Source organism: Paroedura picta, chromosome 4 (genome assembly GCF_049243985.1).
Source record: "Paroedura picta isolate Pp20150507F chromosome 4, Ppicta_v3.0, whole genome shotgun sequence".
NCBI classification, from domain to species: domain Eukaryota; kingdom Metazoa; phylum Chordata; class Lepidosauria; order Squamata; family Gekkonidae; genus Paroedura; species Paroedura picta.
In genome coordinates this window covers 107,541,065-107,567,188 of record NC_135372.1, presented here as the reverse complement: position 1 = coordinate 107,567,188, position 26,124 = coordinate 107,541,065, and the positions used below count along the sequence as shown (strand labels likewise).

Genomic DNA, 26,124 nt, shown 5'->3' with positions numbered 1-26,124 from the left:
AATCACATTTTTCATATCTGAAAGCTTGGCCCTTTAATTCCATGTAGACTGGGCAAGTTGTATACACTCAGGCAAATATACTCTGCACATACACTATATGCTCAGATTCCTTTTAATTGGTTTAATGGAAGCATGAATTATCCCTCATAATACAGATGAACTCTCAAGTTTCCTTTCACCCATAAAGAACAATCACCAGAACAAAAGATCAGACCTATGAGACTCATAGTCCAGCTACTATCTTACTCTGAGAGTGCTGCATACATACAAGCATTGACCTATTCTTCAAGCCAAGTTTTCACCTGTGCCTTTAAGAACTGTATAGCTATTGTGAAGCTCCCTTGCATGGAGATACTGGGAAAAGCTTCACTGTACCACCATGCAGGTGTTAAAAAGCACAGGAGTGTTGTCAGAAAAAAAGTCATAACCATATGAACAAGCAGATAATAAAAGTCTCAGGTGACATTAGAGTACAGACAACCCACCAAGTGTGCATGGAGGAAGGTCCACAAAGTGACCAGAAACAAAGGGACAAAGCACTTATTTTATGAACAGGACATGAGGGTCAGCTGTACACACAAACACCCTGCCTCTGCCCACCCCCTGTAGGACAAGCTGCCCCTGCCAAATATAGCACGAAGCCTGTCCTCTTTTTTATCTGGTCACTTTTGTTGTTCACGTAGAACAGAAACAGAAGCACAGCACAATGTAAATCAGAGCTAGTGTAGGATCTAGGAACCAAGGTAAACCTGAACATTTCTTTAAAAACAGGTGAGCATTCAGAAGAAGAAATAACTGGGTACAAGGGGCTGATGGTCAATTTCACAGCACACTGGAAAGGCAGTACCCTGTGTATAGGATATTATAGTTCAGACAGCTCTGCAGCTGATCAGTGTTCCAATCCAGCTGGAAGGCAGGATGAGCAATTCCCGATTGGTCAGATTCAACAGCAAGATCAGAATAGTCATGATTACAAAGAAACCAACATTTTAATTATGTCAGTCTCCCAGTGGGTAAATGCAGTGCTGAAGTATTAAACACAAAAGATCTCTGTGTTGGGATGAGAAGGAAGGAAAGAGAGAAAACCATTCACATGGGTATGGAATGGTAATAGAGGGCCAGAAAATGAAGCAAGGTGTGGCCTGAATAAAGATTAACTGTAGATGTTGGAGAGCATCAAAAATACTTAGAGACTGTGCTAGCCTCAGAATGAGGAAAAGTCTCTGTTAAAATGGCTTTTCTTCCCGTAGACCTGTGAGGAACCTTAGACATGGCAGTGGAGCTTAAATATGCAATGGAGGAGCAAAGCACAACTGCTTAAAGGATAGCTTTATTGAGCAGAGAAACAACTGTGTGAAGAGAGAAGAGATCATCCTAACTGACAAACTGTTCTTCAGGAGGCAATCAGGGTGCCTAAAAGAGAAAAAAGTTTCCAGCTGAGCCAATTAGGACGTAGGATAAGATTATTTGCAAAATGCCAGGAAGTTCTTTATCTTAATATGCTAACTGCACATCTCCTCTGATGCCCCCTGTAGAGTATTCTTCATAGACTGTTGAATCATGCACAGAACAGATATTCCAACAAGACATTCATGTGCCCCTCCTAGGATTGTGGCTTCTGAACTTTCTTTTGAATAATAGTGGCCCTGTTGCTTTATTTTCTTCACATACACCACATACATGCTTGCACATACTGCTTTTGGACTTTTCATTCAGATTGACATGGCTACCTGCAAATTTAGCCTTAAGCCAATCCCTCTAAATGTCCCTTTATTATCAGTTTGATCTGCATCATCAAAAGGTGTTATTTGATTTAATGACACAAAAAGCTTCACTTACCCATTTCCACTAACTGAACCACTGTTAAAGGAGCAGAATATTCTCCTTTCCAACTGGCAACTTTACCTTAAACATGTGTTTAACTGCTGCTGGAAACACATACATATAAATTATCTACATGCACATGGTTGTGATTGTACTTGCAACTAAAGCCCCATGTATTTCTTTCTTCCTACAGATCTTTTCTTAAAAGACAGATTTTCAGTGAAACTCTTGCCTAACCTTCATTTCATCCCCTGCCCAAGAAGCCATGAATCCTGATTCTTTGGCTTAGATTCATTTGTGTGTTTATAATCTCCTGCATGTCTTCGCACTTATCTTTTACCACTGTCTGATGGCACAATGGAAACTGTGGACTTGTTTTCTATGCTCATTATTCTGTTAACTGCCACATAGTTTGATGGCATTGTGGTCATTGTAATTTTGATAGGCGCTGAGTAAAGCCTCCCCTCATTAGGCTATCAGTAGTATATTGTTAGAAGAGGCAGTCCCACTTTTGTGTAGATCTTTGTTTCTGGAGAGCCAGCGCAGAAAGGCCAGCAAGCCAAGTTCATGATCCACACATCTCCTTCTCCCATACTTTCTATGGAACACAGCATTTTTTTAAAGGACAAAAGAACAGAAATGGTTTTAAGGTCCAGTTGAGCTAAAGCCAGATGCCTTGAGTGGGCTTTCTTTCCTGCCAGCGTCACAGGAGTTCAATCCCATTGCTGAAAGGAGGATAAACTTAATCCCTGTGTGAAAAAGAAAGATAAGTCTTCCAAGTGGAATTACAGTGCAGTCCTAGGCAGACTCCCACCATCCTTGACTTCAATGGACTTAGAAGAATGTAACTGTATTTAGGTCTAAGCTATTGGTAACTGGCTTGTTTCAGGCCATGTGAGTGTACATTCATTCTCTCTTTATTCTTCACACCCTTGTATTGTCCCTTTGTTTCTTAAGTGTATTTAAGTGCAGCATTTTATTTCAGAATTTATGTTGGAAATCTAATTCTGTTCCAGCTAGAAAACTAACAGCTGATGCAAGTAGAATGCGTGACACTTCATGGATTTGGAGTAACTAGTCTTCCTGAAGAGAGGTATAAATGAAGTAATGAAGGAGTTGAGTCAATAATTAACAATGATACTGTGGCAAATTAAGCCACTTTATTATAGCTCACTTCTGGAGGGTGGGAAAAGGAATTAAAGGTGGATAGATGTGTGCAAAAAGATGATTTTCAATATTTTCCAGCCTATAAAGGTATCCCCTTAGCCAGCACTGGGTCATGTCTGACCCTTGGGGTGACGCCCTCCAGCGTTTTCATGGCAGACTCAATACGGGGTGGTTTGCCAGTGCCTTCCCCAGTCATGACCGTTTACCCCCCAGCAAGAGCAAGCTGGGTACTCATTTTACCGACCTCGGAAGGATGGAAGGCTGAGTCAACCTTGAGCCGGCTGCTGGGATTGAACTCCCAGCCTCATGGGCAGAGCTTTCAGACGGCTGCCTTACCACTCTGCGCCACAAGAGGCCCTTTCCAGGCTATAGTGCCCCTCCAAAGCAAATATGCTTGAAAGTACCCCTCCAAACCTGTCATGCTTGAAAGCTGATTGCTCTCGCAATTTTTCTCTGATAAGGAATAGATGCAAAACAAGTAGGAGCCCACAAATACCTCCACTATTACTTCCCCCCTCTTATTTTCTGGCTCCTTCTCCTTTCTAGGGTTGCCAACCTCCAAATAGGGTCTGGAGGTCTCCTGGAATCACAACAAATCTCATGTCTACACAGAGCAGTCCCGTTTAATGTTGCTGGCACCAAGTTGGGAAATTCCTGGAGATGGGGGATGCTGTCTTGGGAGACTGAGGTTTTGGGAGGACATAGGCTAACATCTAAAGCAGATAGCTAAGCTCCCCTCTCCTCCCGCTTCTATTCTTCAGTTCATCAAGCCCTCACTGATGACTAAACTCCTTGAGATAAATGCTTTGGTAAAAGTACTGTGAATATCTATCGGACTGTGCAGACCTGAAGTCACTATAACTAACCTTCTGCTTCTTATATAAGGCTTGGTTTCACACAATTCCCACTATAGTACAAAAAATGAAATATTTTCAGTCTCCCTAATTATGTGTGGGGTTTTACATATAGAAAACAAAGCAGTCTGTAGGAGGTAGCATTTCCCACATGTCAGGTCTCCCCTGAGGAGCTTGATTTTGAACCAGGGACTTCGGGTCCCTCTCTTAGCTGGTAGGATTTTCAAATTACTATAGGGGTGTGTGTGTTGTTTTACTACCACAGCTCTACCTTTTTGGCTGCTCTGTCCACATCCCGGGTAATCTGCGCCCTGAGTTTACTCTATGGCCAGCACAACCTTCGCCTAGACAGAAATAAAGAGTACGGTGTCTTCCAAATCCACCCCCTAACAAGGCTCCTGAGAAGGGAAAACGGAGTGATCTGCAAGGATGGAGGAGTCGGTGAACTACTAAACTTTACACCGTGGAAACTACATCACGGTCTTACGTAACGATGCTGAGGTCAGACCTGGTCGGAAACTCTGTCCAGAAAGTGATTAGTCAGAGGTGAAAAATGCGCTCCGTCGAGCGACGCTTCGCGTATCGCCATGAGGGCCTGGGGCAGGCGCGGCCCGGCGGCTCCGTCCTCATTAATCGCCGGGGGAGCCTCCCCGAGGACAGACCGCGGACCCGCCCCCGCAGCGCGCCTAGCTCCTCCCCGAGGCGGCCCCAGAGGCGCTGCCAGTCCCCGGGGGCGAGGGCGAGTTCGCCTCTTGGTCCTTCCAGCCGCTTCGCCAGCTCGGGGAGGGAGCGACGCCGCGGCCCGACGGCGCGCTAAGGTAATGGGCCGACTGACCCCCTGACCACGCTTTGGCGTCCCATCCTGAGAAGTCGCTTGCTATGGGTGGGCGGCGAGAGGAGCGTAGCAGTGGAGACCTTGTGCTGGGGCCGAACGAGGATGGGGAAGACTGCCGTGGGGTTGGAGGAGTGGGGGACAGGGCGAGTGTCTTCTGCCCACTTACCGCCCTCTGCAGAAGCGCAGGCTTCCTGGGAAACAGCTCAGGGGGATTTGAGCGGATGGGATTTGCTGCCTGGACGCGGTTGCCAACATTAGGCTGTGCCGCTGCACGGAGTGCTGTCGAGATTTCGCCCCCCTTGTGTTTCTTAAGAAGTGCCTCTGCCATCCCATAATGTCTGTAGCGTTTGCTCGTTAGGGTGGTCACAGAGGTGAAAACAAAGAACTTTCTCCCACCAGTTGACTCCGTAAAGGAAAGAAATTGGAGGTGCGAGTAGATTAATGGGCAGCAATGGGTATGTTGTTATATAGCAAAGGAGGGGTAGGTGCAGATACTTCCAGGAGGAAGGAAGGAGGTGGTGCGGTGGTTTCTGGACTGAAGGAGATTGGGCTGGGCGGAAAGTAGAATGGGATGAAGGCTGTCATAAGTCGAGGCTGAGTTTTTTTTTGTTTATAACCAGTGTGCCAACTGATAATGTAAAATCTATTTTTAAAACTCATATTAGTTAAAATACTTATGGCACAGCAGCTAATTACAAAATTACAAAACAGCAGAATTTCAAGCTAACAAAATCAAACCCCAATTATGCCCCCCTCAACAATACTTGCTGTTCAAATCCCATTAAAAACCCAGGTAAACAAATAGAATTCTAGCACCTCTTAAAGTTTCCAAATAAATCATATTTAAACTCCTTTAGACATTTTAAGGAGAGCTGTAAGTCCATTTTCTTTTCAAAGCAATTGCAAGAAACACTGACCACCTTTCCACAGGCCCCTAGTTGGATTAAGAGATGGTGAGATGTTTGTTAATGGAGTGGAGCAGGGGAGTTCCACAACATGATGGGCCACCAATAAAGAGGCACTGCTTCTAGTATCTGGTGAGGAATAAGGATAAGTAGATAATGGCTCAGTATATTATGAAGGCTTTGTGGGCCTCTTTATCTTTCTATTAATCTCTTTTAGAATAGGAGTCAACAATTGGAGGGCCCTGAACTGAACCAGATCTTGTAAGCAGGTCACTTGCAAAGAAGGTGAGATGATAGAATGCTGGAAGGGGCTCATGGGAATTGTAGTCCATGGACATCTGGAGGGCAGCAGTTTGACTACCCCTGGACTAGAGAGTAGAACTTGTTGGCAGATAGTGAGATGGGAGTGGTAAGGTACTGATTCAGCACACCTTTGCTTCTTAAAGGGCCCTTCCAATTCAACTTGTGGCTAAAAAGGCCATATTGTTTGAGGACTATTTATATTTTCTAACACTAAAGATGTTTGGTTTCAAGTCAGATTGCCAGATGCCTGGAGAAGAAATGGTGTGTCCCTTTAATGGAGGCTTAATGGAATACTATTTATTTCCATGCCCTAAAGAGATCCAGCTTTCCATCTCCGCTTTAAGCCTTTCTTAAAGGGACAGGATACTTTTCTCACCCACCCCACAGGGTGTCTGTTGTGGGGAGAGAAATGGGAAGGCGACTGTAAGCCGCTTTGAGCCTCCTTCGGGTAGGGAAAAGCGGCATATAAGAACCAACTCTTCTTTTTCTTCTTCTTCCTGGGCTGCTTGCAATCTTATTCCCAAACCAGGAGTTGTCTTTACTCTAACCTTGAAAGCATTATCCCTAATCCTGGAAGTAAGAGGTCTTGCCATTGTGCCATCACTGAGCCACTTTAATCTACACAAGCTAGTAGGAATTTTCTCCTGGTATTTCATTATGTTTTGGAACTGAACCCAAGCTCAAATTTTGCATTCAGCCCAAAGTTTTGATTCAGCTGTCCTACTATATCATTAAGGAAGGGTTCTCTTGATCCTTTAGTTTCTGGGCCTACCTTACTTTTGTCAGGGTTTGGGACGTGTTAATTTCCACCCACCCCATAGTGAGTGAGGATGTGTGGGAGCTGTGACTATCAAAATGAGATGAATGATATGGTAGCTAAGAACAGCAGCAAGATTCCCAGGCTCTGTTTGTTTTTCATGCATGCTCTGATGTGCAGCTTATTGGGACCTTCCGTGCATTTTTGTGTTGCTGTTAAATTTCTTGGCTCGTCCTATGAAGTGAATAGTGATTCTCTGTGATCTTTGAAAAATAAGTGATCTCTGCTTGTTTAGCTCACTATTAAACATTTGTACAAGGGTGGGGAGGAGGTTGTGCTATTGTTGAATAGCTCAGGAACAAGGAAGCATTCCAAAACCATGACTGAGCATTGGTCTCTCTAAGCAGCTTCTGGAATTCGGTAGCCAAGTCTTTTCAATGCAAACCAGGCCCCCTAAATCCTGCCTCAGCTTAGAGGACCCCAGTGAAAATGGCAGTAGCATTGTTGTGTTGATTCAAAGTGATCTTTGTGATTGGCAGATGCTTTGTGTGCTCTGTGGGACTCTGGGATATCTACTGGTTAATGGGTAAAAGGTGGCCTTGCACTCCCGAGTAAAGGACTTTTTAAAAGAGGGAGAAATGCAATTATAAAAAGGCAGCCAACTGAAAGTTTCTCGTGTTTTATTTTGTTTTATACTGTTTGAAAATCTTCTAGTTTTCTAATAGTTTTAGTCACGTGTCGTTTGGGCCTAAAGTTTTGTTGCACAGCCCACAAGGAAGTTCTCCTGCACAAGACTTATTTAAATTAATCTGAGCTGTGTGAATACATTCCTATGTCAATGCTTATTCTATTAAGCAAGGTCAGTGGGTTGTACTTGGAAACTTCAGACTTCCAGTTGAAATTATGCTCTCTGTGCTTGCCTTAAGAAGCTGCATTGCAATCAGTATATGGGCAGAACTGCCAGCCTCTACCCAGAAGCTGTCAGAATTGATGATGCCCAAATATAATTGGTAACTGTTTGCTTGCTGTAGAAAAATGTAATGCCATGTATTGCAAGGAATGTATTAGACAAATACAGATTGACCCAAGGTAGGGACAGTAAAGTACAGCATAGGAATTCTCCCCTTTATTGCTCTATATTAACCCTGACTTTAACTTATGTAGTAGCAGGATATTTTTGGTTGTGGCACTTGTATATTTGGAAATTTGTTTGGCCATAAATAACGGAAAATTCACCAGATAGTCTAGGATCTTCCTCAGTTTTTGAGCTTAACTGTATACAGGTCTGAAATGCAGACAGTGGTGGCTCAGTAGACATTATATACCTGTCCATTCAAAAGACATTTGACAATGTACCTCACAAAAGATTCCTGAATAAACTTAGTAGCTGGGATATGTGTGTGTGTTTGGGGGGGGGGGGGGAGAACTCAGTACTTTTTGGATTCGGAGTTTCCTGGTTCTGTACACTTAAAGCAACCAAATCACTGTTTTGGCATATCAAGTTTGGTTGATTCAGGAATCTCAAACCTACTTGGTTGAAACACCACCTCTGGGGTTCACTCTGTTTGGTCACTCTGGAGGCATTTAAAGGGATCCCTTTAAATGTCTTGCTGGGAGGGAAGGAGGTATTTAAAGAGCCCCCAAACCCCAGTGCTATTGCCATCCCTAGTGCTTTCTTCCATTTTGCCCTTTAAAGTTTAAACTGTCTGAATAACAGCCAGATTAGTTGCTGCAGCTGATTCGGCAAATTTAAACTATAAGGATCAGCAATTTGGCTAGGATACATCTGAAAAGTACCCGAATCAGCATTGATTTGGGTATTTTTAGGCTTATCCAAACCAAAAAGCCCATCCCTCCTTAACAGTCATGGGATGAGGACAGGTTCTCTTCCAGGTTGAAAACTGGTTAAATGACAGGAAGCAAAGAGTAGGAATCAGTGAACAGTTCTCACAATGGATGGATGTAAGCTGTGGGGTCCCACAAAGATTGGAATTGGGCCTGATATTATTCAATTTATTCATAAGCTGTTTGGAACTTCAGGTAAGTAGTGGGGTGACCAAATTTGCACATGACGAAAAACCTGTTTGGTGTGGTGAAAACCAAGACTGACTGTGAAGAGCTCCAAACAGACCACCACAACCTGGGTGAGTGGGTGACAATGTGGCAAGTGAAGTTCATTGTCCATCCTGCTGTGCAGCCCCACATTAGGACTGTTTCTTTAGTTTCTCTCCCTGCCTTCTGCCCTGCATATAGAATGCTCTTGACCAGTTGTACAAGCAGCCAATGTGTCTCGGATATCCGCGACATGCAGACCTAGATTCCCTGGCAGGACTTGCAAAGAAATTCCTGTTGTTTTAACTTGGATTAGTGCAGCTCACAATGCTGCAGGGGTCTTCAGAGCCAAATGTGGCACAGATATCTGTATGTATGAGGTGTTTTGCACAGGCCTCCACACCACTCTTTTCATGTGCAAACTGTGATGGAGAGTAGGAAATCTGGATTCCCCATAGCAAATGCTGGTTTAGCTGCACGAGACTATAGTCAGATATAGCTGCCGCTTGTGTCTCTGCAAATCAGTAGCTAGAATTGAAGATACTTTGCCAAAAGGGAGTTAAAAATTTCCTTGCTGATCAAGAGTGTTTTAAGTGGCCCTGTATCTTTAATCACTGGAAGTAATCTGTAAAGATATGACTAGTAATACCATGGAATGATAATGCATCCCATGCTGCAGCTGTATTCTGATTGACTAATGTTCAACACAACAAAAGCAGAGGATTAAGCTAAACTTCATTCAAGTTGTTTTGGCCAAGAATGACACACAACTAGACAGCCCTGAATTTTTGTATTTATTAAGTTGCTGCAACTCAGGATAAATTATTAGATACTTATAGTGTTTGCAGTAAGATGAGGATTTATTTTTTGATGTGGAATGCAAGAGATACAACTCAGGTTTAAAAATAAATTTTTAGTATGGCTGTGGAGCACTGTCATCATTATAAATTCCCAAGTGGTTAGTTCCCCCCCATCTCTAAGTGTTTCAAATTAAACCTTTAAAATTGTTTTTAATAACTTAAATGACACCTGGGCTACAGCCACATACTTCTTGGTATGCCACTCTTCTTAAGTACAGTTACTGTCTGTCAAGATCCATGCGAGTACAAGTTGTAGATTTGGAGCCAGTCTCCAGAGGGGACCTCGGGATCCCCTGGAATTACAGGTCATCTCCAGATTAAAGAGATGAGCTCCCCTGGAGAAAATGGCTGCTTTGGAGAGTGGATTCCATAACATTATGACGGAAGGTTCTTATCCGGAGATTTTAGATAATGGTAACTTAAAGAAATATATATATATATTTTAAATTGTTAGCCACCCGAAGAGAGTTGTTGGAGTGGAGCAGCCTTAAAATCAGATCAGTAAATAAAATAAACATACTACTCTGCAGAGGTCTCTCCCAGCCCCAAATCCTGCCTACTCCTGGCTTCACCCCCAAGTTCTCCAGGTACTTCCCAACTCCCAGTTGGCAACCTTGTCTGCAGACCCATGTCTGTCTATCATGCACTTTCTCTTCCCTACTTAACAGCATGGATTTAGATTTGCAATTTTTTGCTTTGCCAAACATCAGATGGTGGCTAGCAGAGATAGTGCAGATTGTGGAAGATGTCAACTGAACTCTTACTTTTTAGTTGCTTTTTGCGTATTTGAGTCAGATTGCAAAGTTCCCTTCTGATTGTGTCTGTAGAATACTGACTAGTAACTTTTTTCTTGCCTCCTCATTTACAGTGGTCAGTGCATGATGCTTCTGTTGCTTGCAGGAGTTTCTTATAATTTATCTGTGACAGCTGGACCATACTTTGTTTCAACATTGCACTCTGTTTATTCAATCTGAAATGTTTACTTTTGCTGGGCATCTCTCTGTATTTTGTATCAGGCCTCTGCCCTGCACTGAGGTTTTTTTGTTGCTCTTTCTCTTCTGTTTTCAGCTTCTGAAATTACATGTATTGTGCTCCCTGTATAATATTATTTGGTTTCAGAATTCTACCAGTTTTTGAAGAGGGAGAAGGTGATTCTTTGACCTTTTAAATAGATTCACCAAGTAACTTCTCTACTGTTCTCTGTACCCCACCACTACCTCTCTTGGAGTACTGAGGCTGCCTAGACTGCTCATGTAATTCAATAGCTGGCATTCGTTACAAACTATTTGCTCATTTCAAAACTGCATAGCCTCCTTCATCGCTCCTAACTATTTTGAGTCTCCGCTGACATGTACTTGCATAAATTTGAAGAGAAACTTTCTCTGTGTGAATTGGAAACAGGCTGGTTATTGGAACAATGTATAAGGATGGCAAAGTGGCAGTTTCATTAAGCAAACCAAAATTCCCAAACAGTATGCAAGCTTTTGAAACTGGGTGCTCAATCAAGCCAGTAAAAGCTTCTTCCTTTAACCACTTTAATGCTGAAAGAGTTTGCAGTTGACTATCAATATATCTCATTCTCAGTGTGAATGTGTAAATACTGAAAGCCAGAGACTGGAGTAATGAATATACAATGTAGATCTTTCTACAAACTTGAAAAAGCCCCCAAATAATAAAAGCAGTATTTTAAAGGACAAATGTAACCCCAACACTATTCTTTGTGTTCTAAGCCTTGGTTTCTGGTCTCTTTCCCAGGTTTTTTCCAGCACAGACCTGGCAACCCTAATGATCTTCCCCCAAATGCTCTCTAAATTGTCTTGAATTACTTCCTGAATGCAATTAGAGAAAGTCATCCCACCCATACTCACTGCTATTTCATAGGGAATTGCAACCACCATGGAGGGCTTAAACGTCTCTTGCAATTACAACTGTTCCCCTGTGAAAATGGTTGCTTCGGAGAAGGGACATCAGGGGAGTCTAAACAGCTGAGGCCCCTCTCTTCCCCCTACCCCAGCTTCCCTAAGGTCCACTCCCAAATCTGCAAGAAGTTCCCAACCCACCCCAAGTTGACAATTCTAGACTGGGCCTATCACTGAAGAGAAGCCTGTCACCCAACTGTTGAAATGTGATCTATCTTGTGAGTGCCACACAAAGAGAGGGCTTTCTGGAAATTGTAGCAAGGCTGGCATATTTGGAAGTAGGAAGATGTTAAAATCTGAGCCAGTTCAGAAATTATAAAAACAGTTTAAGTACTTGCTTGAAAAGGAACACAGACTTGGTCAGATTTCATTGGTCCTTGGACAGTTGTAGAGCATCCTCCCCTTAAATACCTTAGAGCCTATTAAATGTGCTTAAGTAAACATGCTACGAACTGCTAACATCTCAATATGCCAGTGCTGATTTGCATGTTCCAGATTCTCTAGGTCTATCAGCATGTCATAGCTGTGTCTCAGATGAACTATAAATATGTCTTTGTATTCAGGAGCCTTGAAAATGTGGTGTCTGAACTGGTTTTTGCAAAGCCCCTTGGTTTAAAATTTCATTTAAGAAAATTCCACAAAGGGCCCAGATGTAGTTATCCTGCTTTGATCTGTATAGGAAGAATCTCCAGTGGTTCTCACCTTTTAAAGTTCTGGTTGTTTTGGAAAGATTACTGAAAGTGTCTTTCATCCTGCTGATGCTGTGCACACATGAAAAATACAATTCTAAAAGTGGCTATTGGGTTTCTCATTAGTGGAAAATCAAGTTGCTTGAAGTGTATTTGTACTGGATTTCTCAGTTGTTTGCCCATGAAGAAAGGGTGAATTACAGCCGTGTTCTATCCTTACTGATCTTTAAAATGTATGTGTAGTTTTGATCGTATAAGGCAGTGGTCCCCAAACTTTTTATCACCGGGGACCACTCAACGCATGACAATTTTACTGAGGCCCGGTGGGGAGGGGTAGTTTACTCCTCTACTCTCAACCACTGCCCTAACGCTCTCTGATCGCTATGGTAATGTTTAAACATCCCTTCAAAATAAAATAAGATACAGACATGCCACAACAATGAACATAAGGAACATTTTATTTTCATGGAAATTTTAACTCATGACAGTGACAAATCAATGGGAACCCTGAGCTTGTTTCTCTGCAACGAGATAGTCCCATCTGGGAGTGATGGGAGACAATGACACCCGAAGTGTGTTGTAAAGGGCCGGGGAGGGGGGGAGAAGGCATCCTTCACGGCCCACCTCCAATTAGTCCACGAACCAAATGTGGTCCGCAGCCCACAGGTTGGGGATCGCTAGTATAAGTTTTTCCAGCCTGTTGGGAGTACAGTGATTTCTAACCTGAAATAGGATTGGGATTACATGTTAATGACAATTTTTGTGATGGTAACACAAGTCTGCTGGGAAAAGTCTAAGGATGCAAAAGAAACATTTAATCCAGAATAGCTATTCTTTCAAACAGTGGTTTTGAATCTGGAGTGTTTAGTTCCAGATTGACAGTATGTGATTCGCTCCTGCATTTTTTACCATGCATGTTCATATTTCTCCTTTTTGTCTTTCTTCTCTAGTAAGTCTTGATAAAAAACTGGTATAGTGGTGGTCCCATTGTCATGACTTGCCTTAGCCTGATACACAACCCACTTGCAGGTCCCATTACACCATTAGAAGAGTGGTGTACTTTGGAACAGTTTCTTATTTCTCACAGTTGTTTATCTGCTTCTTCCATGTTTGTTCTCCAGATAGATTTGTGCTGAGATCATGTTACCAAATCACTCAAATCCATTCCTCTTTTCTTTCTGGCTCCTTATATCTCATTTGTGGACATGGTTAGATTTAGAAGGCCAGTGTTATCTCTAACAACAAGATTCTCCTACATTATGCATTCTCTTTTCTGTTCCCTCCCCCCTTGACCATTATTCCTCAGCAGGCAACATTGTCGTTCTGGGTGACACCAATGCTTGGCTGAAAAGATAAGATAATCTTCTTATGGAAAGAATGTAGCTGGTATTTTATGAATGTTGATCACAGATCCTGGGCGTTGGGCAGATGACTTCTGAAACGAGCCTATGAAATTCAGGAAAGAAGAAAACCTAAATATGCAGGAAGAGGGGAAGATGAGAGTAGAATCTTGCCTGTAACTTCTGCAGAAGGTCATCTCTTGAAAAGTGTGGAAGATACGCTAGGCCAAGCAAAATGCCTCAAAAATATTCACTAGGAGCAGTCTATCTCATGCCACTAAAAGTGCATAGAACACAAGGAGGAAAAGCAAGGAAAGGATCAGGTCCGTTCAGTGATTCATCTGCTTTGATTTAAAAATTAGATCCCTATATGGCAATGAATAAATGGGATTGCTGCCATTACATGCAAGAGTTCCTTAAATCTTGCAACAAAATTGGACTGCTTTTTCATTGTAAATTGAATGCTTTGCTAAATTTTACCTGCCAACAGCTATGAGATTTAAATCCAGACTTTTGTATAGCCTTGAACATGTCTATGATACTTGTATTCCTGTTTATTCTTCTTGTTTCCTGATTGTATTATATGGTCTTGTTTTCAATAAACAATAAACATCATTAAAATAAAAAAATGATCATACTGAGGAGTTTGTTGACAAGGGGAAGCAGAATGCTCAATAAAAGTGAGAGGTTGACTATTTGTTGTCTGTCACAAGGAACCTTTGCAATAGGTTAGGTTGGAAGTATTTGATTTTCCCAAGTTTAATTTGCAATATTTAAAGAACCTTGAGGTTTCCAAACAGATAGACAAATATTGGAAATCTGTCATGCCTTAGGTATTAATCCGGATAGGTTTTTAGTTTAAAACAGCAAATAAATACTTTTAAATCAAACATGTAAAAGTATTTATTTGCTGTTAGGCATTTTACTGGATTACAGTTTTAAAAGTTATGCAGGTTTTATAGCTGGCTTGGAGCTGTATTTCAAATAAATCTGGAATCATGCCCACCAGTTACAGGCAGAATATCCTGAATTAAATACTTGGCTTTCTGAGAATGGGCTGTCCAAATGGGGATTTTGACAGTCCGTGGCAGATGGCTCCTGCTCCAGTTAAATACTTCCAGGTTCAAAGTAATGATCATGATAGTTGAGCCCTTTTCAATAGTTTATCTAATGCTTACATCACACATATCAAGAGAGCACACTATTTATGATTCAATATGTGATTGCTATGTAGTCTGCATAGGGCAACATGCATATATTCTGGCTTTGGTACACACAGTCAGAAAACCTGATTTTTTTTTTTTAAGGGAATGTGTTGCTGCATACCAAAGCCAGAATCTATGTTGTTGTCCTATTCAGATAAAATCTGCTCTGGGTCTATGGGCTGGTCAAATACTTTCATGTGGCTGCGTGTTTTCATGAAGATTTTCATAATACTTGTTTGGTCAATAATGTCTTGGAATTTTTTTATTGCCTTTTGGATCATTATCTGATAGTAATGGCCCCTTTTGTCTGTCTTCACAGAATTGCAGTCACTCTTCCTCTCTACCCCCCCCCCATTTATTCATCAACAGAAACTGCTTGTCCTGCAACTCTCTCTTAAAAGTTGTGCTCTTCCCTTCCAATTAGGCAAGCATCATGGCCTACATTCTTCTAGATAGCAGAGGAGGTCAAAGTAAACAATTAAGTGGCACAAATGTGGGGTTGCTAGTTAGCCAGAACACTCGGTAGAGTAATGATGATGGTTTAGTTTGTAGTGGGTTGCACATAAGTACTGGGAAAAGTTGTTACTCTTGATGGAAACACATGAGAGCTATGCTGCCTTACACATGCCTACCCTTCAATAAAAAGAATGTAGTGTTGACTGATGCTGTTGTGCAGCGTAAATATCACTCAACTGGTTCCCTGATAACTTGTCTGCTTCTTGCCAGTACTGAGCATTAATATTTGACTGATCAATAGACCAAGATAGATTTTTGACTGATTAAAATGACAGTTCCATATAGTGGGCAAACCCTGCACAGGCAATCCTTTTTCAGGTAGCATTGTCCCATGTTGATGCTGTTCTAAACTTTGGGCTCATTCTTCTTTCAATTAGCCAAATTCTGGTGCCCAAAATCTTTGTCATGCACCTGACCTTGTGTTTGAAAGAAAACTAGTAGTGACAGATAGTCCTTGTGAATGATTTTGATTGGTGATGGGCAGGGTCTGCTTTCTTGCATTGACTTTTGCTTTTTCTGACAGAGCTGGTTGCATCTGGCTTGATAGCAGAGTGCATGTTTTATATGCAGAAGTAACCAGTTAATTTGAAAGGCTGGCACCAGCACAAAAGCTGATAAACAGCAACTCAGAGGGAGGCCCTAGCAAGATGCTAGAAACAGGCAGAGAAAGTGACAAGTTTACCATGCTGCATTTTCAAGAGGGTTTGAGGTGGGAGGAAACACTGGGCACTTCAACATAAGCTGCAGAGGAGAGAGCCAAGAGGAGACAGAACAAAGTAAGGAGAACTCCTCTGCAATTATCTCTGAGATCTTGTGAGCGTCTGAAGAAACTAAGCCAAAGGCCTAGTGGGGTGTATTGGTTGGCATGTTTCACTATAGTCTGGAATATCCAGGTTAAAAATCCCTATTGTGCCATGGCACCTTGCATGGTGATTTTAGGCTAGTCATATACTCTCAGCGTAACCTGCCTTACAAAGTTGTTGTAGGGATAGAGTGTGACATGATGCTTTAATTTCTCACTGGGCAGAAAGGCAGGGTATAAATTAAGTGAACAAATAGACAATACAATGGCAGAACTTAAAGTATTCTTCCTACAAACACAAGATATTGGGTTGTACCAGGGAAATTTCCTAGGGGGTGGGTAGAGTGGCTTGATCTCCTGATGAAGGTGAAGCCCCACCTCACTGCTGCCAGGGGGGACTCACCCAGAAAAAGACAGTGATCCAGAGTCATTACCCATCTAATACATCACTTCCTGGACATTGGTTGGGCATTCTGGTATTTGGACAAAACCTCTATAATAGAAACCAAATTTACTATAGAGCTTTTGCTCAAATACCAGAGTGTCACCCTGATGTCTTAGAAGTGATGATGTCCCTTCCGGATCTCATGGGCAGTGACACACATGTCAGTATGTAGGCAGTGTCTATGATGCTCTGCACAGACTCCCTCCCCCCACACTCTGGTTGCCAGGGGGGACCTGGAAACCTTAAGGGTGGATCAGAAGATTATGCATCATACCAGAAAACAGCTAAAAGGAGGCATTCTTTCACACACACCAATGCTTTGGTGGCCCTTAATGGAACTAGGCAGCATCTTGGTGGTGGCCTGCTCCATTCAAGATCTCTCATGGGCCTACATAGCTCAATTTTTCGGCGGCATGCACCGAAGCTGCGGCCGGTTGCAGCTGGCACCGTGCGTTATCCGTGATTTTAGTCACCACCATTCCACCCCGAATGTGCGTTATTCCCCCCCGTGCATAATGGGTCTGAGTCATGCTATGAGCAAACGGTAACAGAGGCAACTCCATTAGAAACAATGCCAGGCCAAAGAGCGAATCTTGTGAAGTCACACATTTCTGGATATGAACATTAAATCATTTGCTAATTGTTTAAATGAAGATAAATGGACTCATTTAGCTGTGAATCAACTTTCTTAGTAGCGAGTCTAATTTCTTCAGACGTTAAACGGTGATGGGAAGGGTTATTTCTTCAGAAATAAGAGTCCTATGACTGCACTCATTCATTGTGTGTCTCACTGAAGGCCCTTGTTTAAAATTTAAATGGAAGATAAACTGCAATATTTACAGGAGTAATGCTGTATAGTAGCTACGCTGGCAAAAACATGTATCTGAAGATAAAAGGCTAGACAATTGAAGGTTTGATGTTAATTCTCCAAATAAAATATATCCTACCTGTTAAGAAGGATTATTAAAAACAGGCAAGGCACTAGGAAGCATCAGCCCCAATTGAAAAACAGTACCCTCTAATGGTGTTTAAGTTTTGTTCAATTAAGACTTGTAAGTCAATGGAAATTTGTAAGTCAATGTGTCAAGCCAGGGCAAAGTGTAGATGGTTGCACTTTGCATCTTAGATTTGGAGTAAGGAAACGAAAGGGGAAGGGAGGTAAAATGTTGCAGCACTTAAGACTGTACTGTGTGTTCTGGGGCCCAGAGAAATGGGACAAAATGCAGCAAGGAGCCTGTGATTAGTGTGGGCAGGTAGGTGGAAAATACTGTTGATTCTCAGGATCTTAGTCAATACTGCAGTATGAGAAAACACAGCTGGTTTCATCAACCCATTGAATGCTACCCTTCCTTAGCAGCTGTCTATATTGCCTTGTAGAGAACCACCTCCCACTGTGAGGAGAATCGATCTATTCCAGCAGGGTGATTCTAGTAGCCTGTACATAGGAGGTGTTGGGGGCCAAAATCAGATGTAACTGAGATGTGCATGGCAATACAATTCATACATGAAATAGAAGTAAATCCTTGTGAGTCTATTTTCATACATGCATAGGAGTACCAACAGTTGGGAAAAGGATGCTCTTTAGCTGGGAAGAGCATCTTATTTTAGCCACAGAGCTGCCTGACCTCATTTCCATCACCATAACTGTCACGCATGGCAGCAGTGGCCAGGGATGCTTTCACCAGCTTTGGCTCTTCCTGGGTGGGAAAGTTCTTGTCACTGTGCTTTATGCCCCAGGAACAGCCACATTAGATCACTGTAGTGTGTTCTAAGCAAGGCTGCTCTTGAAGACTATTCAGAAGCTATGGCTGGCACAGAATGTTGTGGCCAGAATGTTTACAGGAGTAGGTCCTAGGGACCACATCACTTTAGCAAAATTTAAGGTGCTGAAATTGACTTTTAAAGCCCTATATAACAGCATACTTTAAGTTTAAGGGCTGCCTACTCTCATATGAAGAGCCTCTTGTGGCACAGGGTGGTAAGGCAGCAGAAATGCTGTCTGAAGCTTTGCCCATGAGGCTGGGAGTTCAATCCCAGCAGCTGGCTCAAGGTTGACTCAGCCTTCCATCCTTCCAAGGTCGGTAAAATGAGTACCCAGCTTGCTGGGGGGTAAACGCTAATGACTGGGGAAGGCACTGGCAAACCACCCCATATTGAGTCTGCCTTGAAAACGCTAGAGGGCGTCACCCCAAGGGTCAGACATGACTCGGTGCTCACACAGGGAATACCTTTACCTTTACTCTCATATGAACCTACCTAAGGGTAGAAGACTGGCCCTCTGAGAAAATGCCTCTTTGGTCATGAGGCCAAAACTTTGGACTTCCATCCCAAGGAAATTCATCAGCCTCGTTCTATCATTGTCTTCTGCCAGCAAATGAAGTATTTTTGTTTGTTTTGCTTTGGTATTCCCTCATTAAATCGGATCAGCCATCCTCCCTGATTGTGTGTTTATATTCATGTTTCACTTAATTGTTTAAATAATGTGTATTAATTTTAAACACTGATTTAATATTCTGAAATGGTTTCTAATCTGCTTGCCACCTCCCTGTTTTGGGTGGGATGGCAGCATAGAAAAATACACTTTTGATACCTTGAAGGCTCTTCATTTTCCAAGTGTGGAGTCAAGACTAGACAAGGGGCACAGTGAGGGAGGAAGTGAAGGGGCCTCCTGTGCCTCCCTTTTCTCTTGTGTTGGGATCAGAGCATTCTAGAGCTGTGGCCAGTAGGACAGAGTCAGCAGCAAGGCCAGTGAAACCAGTCTGGCACAAAGCACCTTTGCTTTTCTCTTCTTCCCACTAGAGCCAGGGATAGGGAGCCAGAAGGTTTGGGCAGGGTGAGGGGAGGCAGTGAGATGCTCTATATCTTTCTCACCCCCCAAACTGCTCTTCAGCATTCCTTGTCTACTTGTCCACCCCCTTCCCTGAGTTTCGAATTTACAGCATTCAGTGTGCAAGTGAAAATTCATGTTTGGAGGAAACCATTTCAAAAATTTAGCTCTGACATGGTAGTTTCCCCTCGGTTGTTATCAACTCTCTGATAATATGTTACAGTGTTCTAAGATCCTAATAAGTGGGACTCAACCTTCCATCTGTCTCTACAGCTATGGCCGCCATTAGAAAAAAGCTAGTGATTGTGGGAGATGGTGCCTGTGGAAAGACCTGCCTCCTTATTGTGTTCAGCAAGGACCAGTTCCCAGAGGTCTATGTACCAACTGTCTTTGAAAACTACATCGCTGACATTGAAGTAGATGGGAAGCAGGTAATTCTTTGCTAGCAGTGGTTTGCCCTTTGATCCTGGAAGCCCATTTCTGACTCTTTCAAGTTCTGTAACCGACAAGCTTCATACTAGCCTTGATTGAAATACCCTTAGAAAATGCTATCTAGTTCATATCTCTTGAACATTGCCCAGACCTTGTTTTTCATCTTTATGAAAGAATACCTCAAAATAAATGTTACCATCGGTGTCAACAATATTTTTGGGGTCTTGAAAGGGAGGAAGTGCAGCATCAGCCTTATACAAGGTTAGAAGGATATGGATGAAAACAGGTATATGTCAATTGAATTCTAAGCTCACTCTAGATTTTCCCCTCTTCGAACTGAACTGAGCCCAGGAGGTGCAGGATGTTGATTGACAGACCTTTGTGACAAATCATACACTTTCACTCACTTACAGGAGTACATCATATTAAAAAACTACACATGCACACATATGACATGTAAATGTTTACATTTTCCTCACGAGCCCTATTGTCTATGCCCCTGATGCAGAGATAAGGTGGGTGGCAACCAGAGATGAGCAGTGGCTTCATGGTGGTATCTGGCTTTTAGAATGTGTTCTGTGGGTCTTAAGAGCCCACTCCACCACCCACTGACTCAGAGTTATTTAAAGTAACTTCAATACAACTATTCCAGAGTGAATTATGGATTTCATGCTCTTATCTCTCCGTAGCTGGTCTCCTATAATTTTCCATCTTGCCTTGGTCAGAAGAGCCTTGGTGTCTTCTGACAGCTTTATGGACCTATAATACAGTTTAGTGGTGCCCTTGAGGGTAACACTGTAAAGCATCCCCATAAAGTAAAAGGCATAAAGGCCCTAATCAATTACTGGGCTTAGGCAGCTTAATTGGAACAGATGTTATGCCAAGTAGCCTTATATCTGCCAGAGAGGCTCAGTAGTGTGAAGTTACAGAAGACACAACAGGTTGCTTTCCAGCTTGCTTCAGTCTCAGCTGTTATCCAGAGAGATGGTGATTGTGGTAGTTACTGATGAGAACATCCCTCTGTCCCTAGGTGGAGCTGGCCCTTTGGGACACAGCTGGGCAGGAAGACTATGACCGACTGCGGCCTCTCTCTTACCCAGACACTGATGTTATCCTCATGTGTTTCTCCATTGACAGTCCAGACAGTTTAGGTAAGATTGTAGCTAGCAGGGCTATGGATACAAAGGCTGCATGATTCTGTTCAGCACTGGTAATACTGATTTAAGAGATTCTTTGGGAACCAATGAGAGCAAAACTGGAGATTGCTGGGCAGAGATGACTTCAGTTTTTCAATACAAGATCAGCTTGACAAATATTTTTTAAAAACAATACAATCTGTCAAGTACAAAGCCAAGACCAACAAAAGAGACTTTCCCCCCATAATCTCTCTCTCTCTCTCACACACACACACACACACACACACACACACACACTAGGGAGGGGCACAAACCAACTCAAGGACTAAATTTCGTCACTAATTTTGGTTAGTTTGTGGTTCACAAAGCAATATTCATGAACTTCCGTACTCACAAAAGCCCTGGGAGGAAGATTAGTCTGAAAGCTACTGGTCCAAGTTTATTCCTTTCCTATCCAGTCACTGATGTTACTCTGTATGTTGTAGCTAAAGAGTCTTGATGGAGTCTGTCGCTATCTAAGATAGGTTCTAAACAGAGCAAACTAGTCAGTAACCAACCAGGATATTCATTAGAACTTTCTCCAGCTCTGAAAGCTACTCAGAATATATTTAGGCCAGTAATTTGTGGAGGCTCCTTTACATGTTTACGTATGAGTTCCACACATGTGTCAGCTTCTGTAGTCGCAAGCATGCTGGTCTACATATGGGAGATTCTGATCAACCATGTAGTCCAAATAATTTCCAAGAATATTTGGATCCACCTAGAGCAGCTACAAGGATCATCATTTTCTAGCTCTTCATTTAGAAGCTTTTATAATCATATAAAGTGAAAACATTGCATTATGTTGGTAGAGAGCCAGGATTTCAGACTCAAATGGCTCTGTTCATAGCCTCTATCTGACAGATTGCAGAGGTTAGCAAAACTTACTGGATATGACTTCAAAGGTTCACACTGAATCTTGAGAGTTAAAAACAAACAAACAGCACAGCTATTCCACATTCAAGACAATGTGGTTTCCACTGTCTCTTAGAATTTACTAAGCTTGGTTGGCATCTTGGATGCGTTTGTCCTATGACCTTCCTAATAAATCTTCTGGGCAATGTGTAAGCAGTTTGGCAGTAGGGGATCAATCATTGAATTCAGGAGGATGGAACTGAATTAATGATGGCAGTATCTGTTAGTGCCAGAATTCATGAAGATGGGTACATAAACATTCTTGATCTTTTCTGAACAGCTCCTCCTTTGTGGCAATCTGTCTCTGAAGCTGGTCTACAAGGATGCTTCTGGCTTTGGGTGGGAATCTTCTCCTGCTATCCTGGGTCACTTTTTTTCTTTAGCTAGAGTAAGAGTACAGTGTTGCCTTACAGCTGTGGTAGGGTGTGGTGAATGAAGCAAGCTGACAGCATGCTGACCAAGACTCTGAAAATAGGACTGCCATTGTATCCAGCTTTGACCTTGGCAACAGAGGAGGCCTGTCTCCTTTGGATTTGAGGGTGGCTATTTCTTTCTTCCTCCGTGTCTGGGGATCATTCCCTTGCATTTCTAACATAAAATCTTGTATGCGGGCAAGAATTTCCTCCAACATGTTTGACTTTTTCTCAGAGAACATACCAGAGAAATGGACACCAGAGGTGAAACACTTTTGCCCAAATGTGCCCATCATCCTTGTGGGAAACAAGAAGGACTTGAGGAATGATGACCACACCCGCAGGGAGCTGGCAAAGATGAAACAGGTATGGACCCATGAGTTCCACTCCTTTTTAATTTCATCAACTTTAAAACATGAAACCTTTCTACTACTCTTAAGAACAGTTAACTGCTTTGACATGGGAAAAACTCACAAAAATGTGTGTGGCGTCTAATGCCACATAGTGCATTACTGGTATAGAGAATCAGTCAAGTGGAAGGCTATTTCTGTGTATTGAAGGTAACATGCAGACTGATCATAAGTTATCTGCTGTGTTTTAATGACAGATAAATTCTCTCCTTGGAAAAATATCCCGTCTAGGGGAGCTTACTTTGATGGGCAAAATAAATCTTAGATTAAAAGACCCATTAAAAAAAATTAGTTTGCGGAATACAAACTTAAAAAGTAATATTGAGGGGAAAGGCAAACTCTCCAGGGTTTACAGTTTTGTGTATTCCATTTACATCCTGCCTTTCTTTCATCATGGAACTCAAGGGAGTCTTCCATCAAGGCACTGAAAGCTCAGGTTGCTGCATCATGTGCCTTCCAGTCAGACCCTGGGAAATGAGCTCTATGTTACTGTGGCCAAAGATGGGGTTCTATTAATAGCTCTGTCACTGTTTTCTTGAAATAAAGAAGGAGGAAAGGCAAAAAAGTTCTTCCAGACTGGGGGTAAAATGTCTGAAATTTTGAAAACAGCTCTGGGGAGGGGCTGAACAGTGTTAGTAGCAGAGATAGTAGCAGAACAATGTTAAAGAGCACTGATTAAGCCCCAGCTGACTATGTCAGATCATAGTGAAAAATAGCATGTCTTGTAAAACATTCACCCATATTTCTGCTAGCTGTTATGGTCCGAAGTGCTTTCTGAGGTTCCTGTCTAAGTCAGAATAGGGAGATGCTTTATCTTTGAAATTGCATTTTGGGGAAACCTTTGCATTGTGTGTTGTTGTTTTTAATAAAGGAGCCAGTGAAACCAGAGGAAGGGAGAGACATGGCAAACAGAATCAATGCTTTTGGTTACCTGGAGTGCTCAGCCAAGACGAAGGATGGTGTGCGGGAAGTGTTTGAAATGGCCACTCGGGCTGCCTTGCAAGTCAGAAAAAACAAAAAACGCAAAGGCTGTCCCCTCTTCTAACAACAGCGAATTGGCAAAGGAAGTGACTGTGTCATCTGGACTGTATCTTTCTGGATGCAAAGTTCATGGATGTAAGGTTGGGGTGGGGTGAAGGGCTATTGGTGCTGTCTGGAGTAAGTATTTAATATACCTATTGTGCCCTTTGCCACCCCCTCTTCATAGTAGTTAGGGCTGCCTGGGGCACACTTGGTGATCCTTGTGGTCTCTTTCTGGGCCATGTGCTCATGCTGTCCTCCCCTGCACCTCCTGTGCTTGATCTCTCTGTAAACACAGTTGTAAGCAATGCATCTGAATTAATTCTGCATTATATTCCCTCCCGTTTTATACTAGTCTCACAGTTCAATGCCTGGTATAAATTCATTTCACTTGGGTCTTCTCATTCTTGCAAATTAAGGAAGCTACATTTGATTGCTGAATATTGCAGTCTGTGGGGTCATGCCCTGATTAAGATGTACAGGACATTCACCTGCCTCTCCACACAAACTTGTCAAGGCAAATAGAAAGCCTTGCCAAAATGCCCATCTGTATTTCTGTGAGGAGCTGAGCTCTGCTGTGGTCAGGAATGCTCCATGCTCTTTTTGGTGTTTGGCCAGCACCTTGTATATAATTAATACTGTATCATCTCTTCTTCCATTAAATTAAATCAGAGCTTGAAACAAAAATGGATTCTTCATCCATTTTTCGGTTGGGCTATTAAAGTACATGAAGCTGTGTTGTGCTTTCTGCATTCCTCCAGTGCAGTTGAGTTTGAGCTCTGCTGTAGGACCTGAAGTAGAAATAGCTTTAGGGACTGTCTCTGCACCGTGAACGTGTTCCTACAACTTCCAGTTAAAGGTCAAGCTAGGCATAATGTTGGGAATTTTATGACTGGAGCTTTCAAGTGTCCCTGAAATGGTCCTCTCAGAACCTCCATTTTGTCCTGTTTGGGGAAAATTTGAATAGATCTGCATGAAAAAATGATCACAGTTAAGGCCTTGCACAGCTGCCGTTTATAAAGAAGTGTGTGGGAATGTTGGTCTGAGACATCTGATTTGATCCCTATGGCTCCCTTTGCCTGGCTGATCTTGGCCTTCTGAGGTCCAAATTCTGAATGATGAAATAAACAATATGCTGAGAAGATCTTTACCATCTTGAATTACACATGACACCCAGAATGAATGAACAAACTATCCTTGGGACACACTGTACTTGCCAAATGGTACCAACAAATGGTCAAATCTAAGTAGGCTGCTTCCTTGAAGTAAAGAATTGGGTCCTGGTTCATGGGAGCCTGCTGAAATGGAAAAGAAGGCACTTCCAAAGTGATCAGATTTGCATCTATTTTACAACAAACATCTGTTGCTTTCCAGACAGGCAGCTGGGGCAGTTTGTTGTAGGTTAAACATGTTTAGCACATACCACATTATGTTGCTTGCAGCACCAGTATGATGCAGATTTTTACAAACTATCTTTTAAAGTTGGACCATTCACTATTGCCTAGCCTATGCCACTCAGCGAGCTTTGTGGCTCTTCATGTATTTGAACTCTTTCATCTCCTTGCAGCTTTCTTACGGTATGGACATGATTCGTGTTAGACAAGAGAAAGGCTGCATGAAGTTATAACTGAACATAGACCATCAAATGTTTTAGAAAGCAGGTGGGAGCAAAGGTGCATGCCTAGCAAAGGTGCATGCAGGCTCAAAAAGGTTGGAGGCCTATGGCTTGTACCATATTAACAATACTTTGGGATTTAATAAAGGAAACGAGCCAACTTGCACCCCCCACCCCCCAAAGGGAAAAACAATTATATTTTTTCTTTGCACCCATCACAAAGCACTCCAGGATAGTTGGTAGCTGTATAAGAAAGAGGCTTAGTGGCTTTCGTTTTGTCCTTAGTAGTGCAGGAAGAAACTCCTTCCAATGATCAGCATTAGCAGTCCCCATTTGCAGCCATGGGATGGTAGTTATGTATAGGGAGTACCAGACCAACATGTTCATGGAATATACCACCTTGAGAAGGTGATGCTGGGAAAAATAATCATCACAGGGCATACATTTTTAACAATTTAACTGCATTCTTGTCCATGAATCTAATAAATAATAATAACAATAAAGGTGTCATGTTATTGGGGGGGGGGGGGGGGAGTTGATTGCTTTTTAAGTATGCCCTGTGTCAGTTATTGACATCTGCAGAGGCAAAATTATTTTTTTCAGAGAATGTAGGCTGGTGGACTTTAACATGACCCATAATTCACAAGCAAAGCTCATTGTCATGAAATTCATCACCCTGGCATGGGCTTTGCAGAGTTAGAGGATGAAGTGATCTCTGGCTGCTCTCAAGGAGATTGTGTCTACTGATGTTATGCTGAAAACTGGTGGAGAGGATCTCCTCCCCCAATCACTATACTGCTCCTATGTGACATAATAGCTGTATTTATTTAAAAACAATATGCTA

The 26,124-nt window shown here is 42.4% G+C and overlaps 1 protein-coding gene across 3 annotated transcripts; it reads left to right on the top strand.

Annotated features, from left to right (window-relative positions):
* The first annotated feature begins 4,484 nt into the window (after positions 1-4,484).
* RHOC (ras homolog family member C) lies at positions 4,485-25,783 on the top strand. Of its 3 annotated transcripts, none has more exons than XM_077334919.1 (5): positions 4,485-4,663; positions 19,574-19,731; positions 20,763-20,883; positions 22,471-22,601; positions 23,517-25,783. In XM_077334919.1, exons 2-5 carry the CDS (start codon positions 19,576-19,578, stop codon positions 23,688-23,690), a joined length of 582 nt encoding a protein of 193 aa, XP_077191034.1. In that variant the 5' UTR covers positions 4,485-4,663; positions 19,574-19,575; the 3' UTR covers positions 23,691-25,783. The 3 variants fall into 3 exon arrangements, with proteins under 3 accessions (XP_077191034.1, XP_077191035.1, XP_077191032.1); XM_077334920.1 differs by lacking the exon at positions 4,485-4,663 and adding an exon at positions 5,849-5,870; XM_077334917.1 differs by lacking the exon at positions 4,485-4,663 and adding an exon at positions 8,693-8,789.
* The last annotated feature ends 341 nt before the right edge of the window (positions 25,784-26,124 follow it).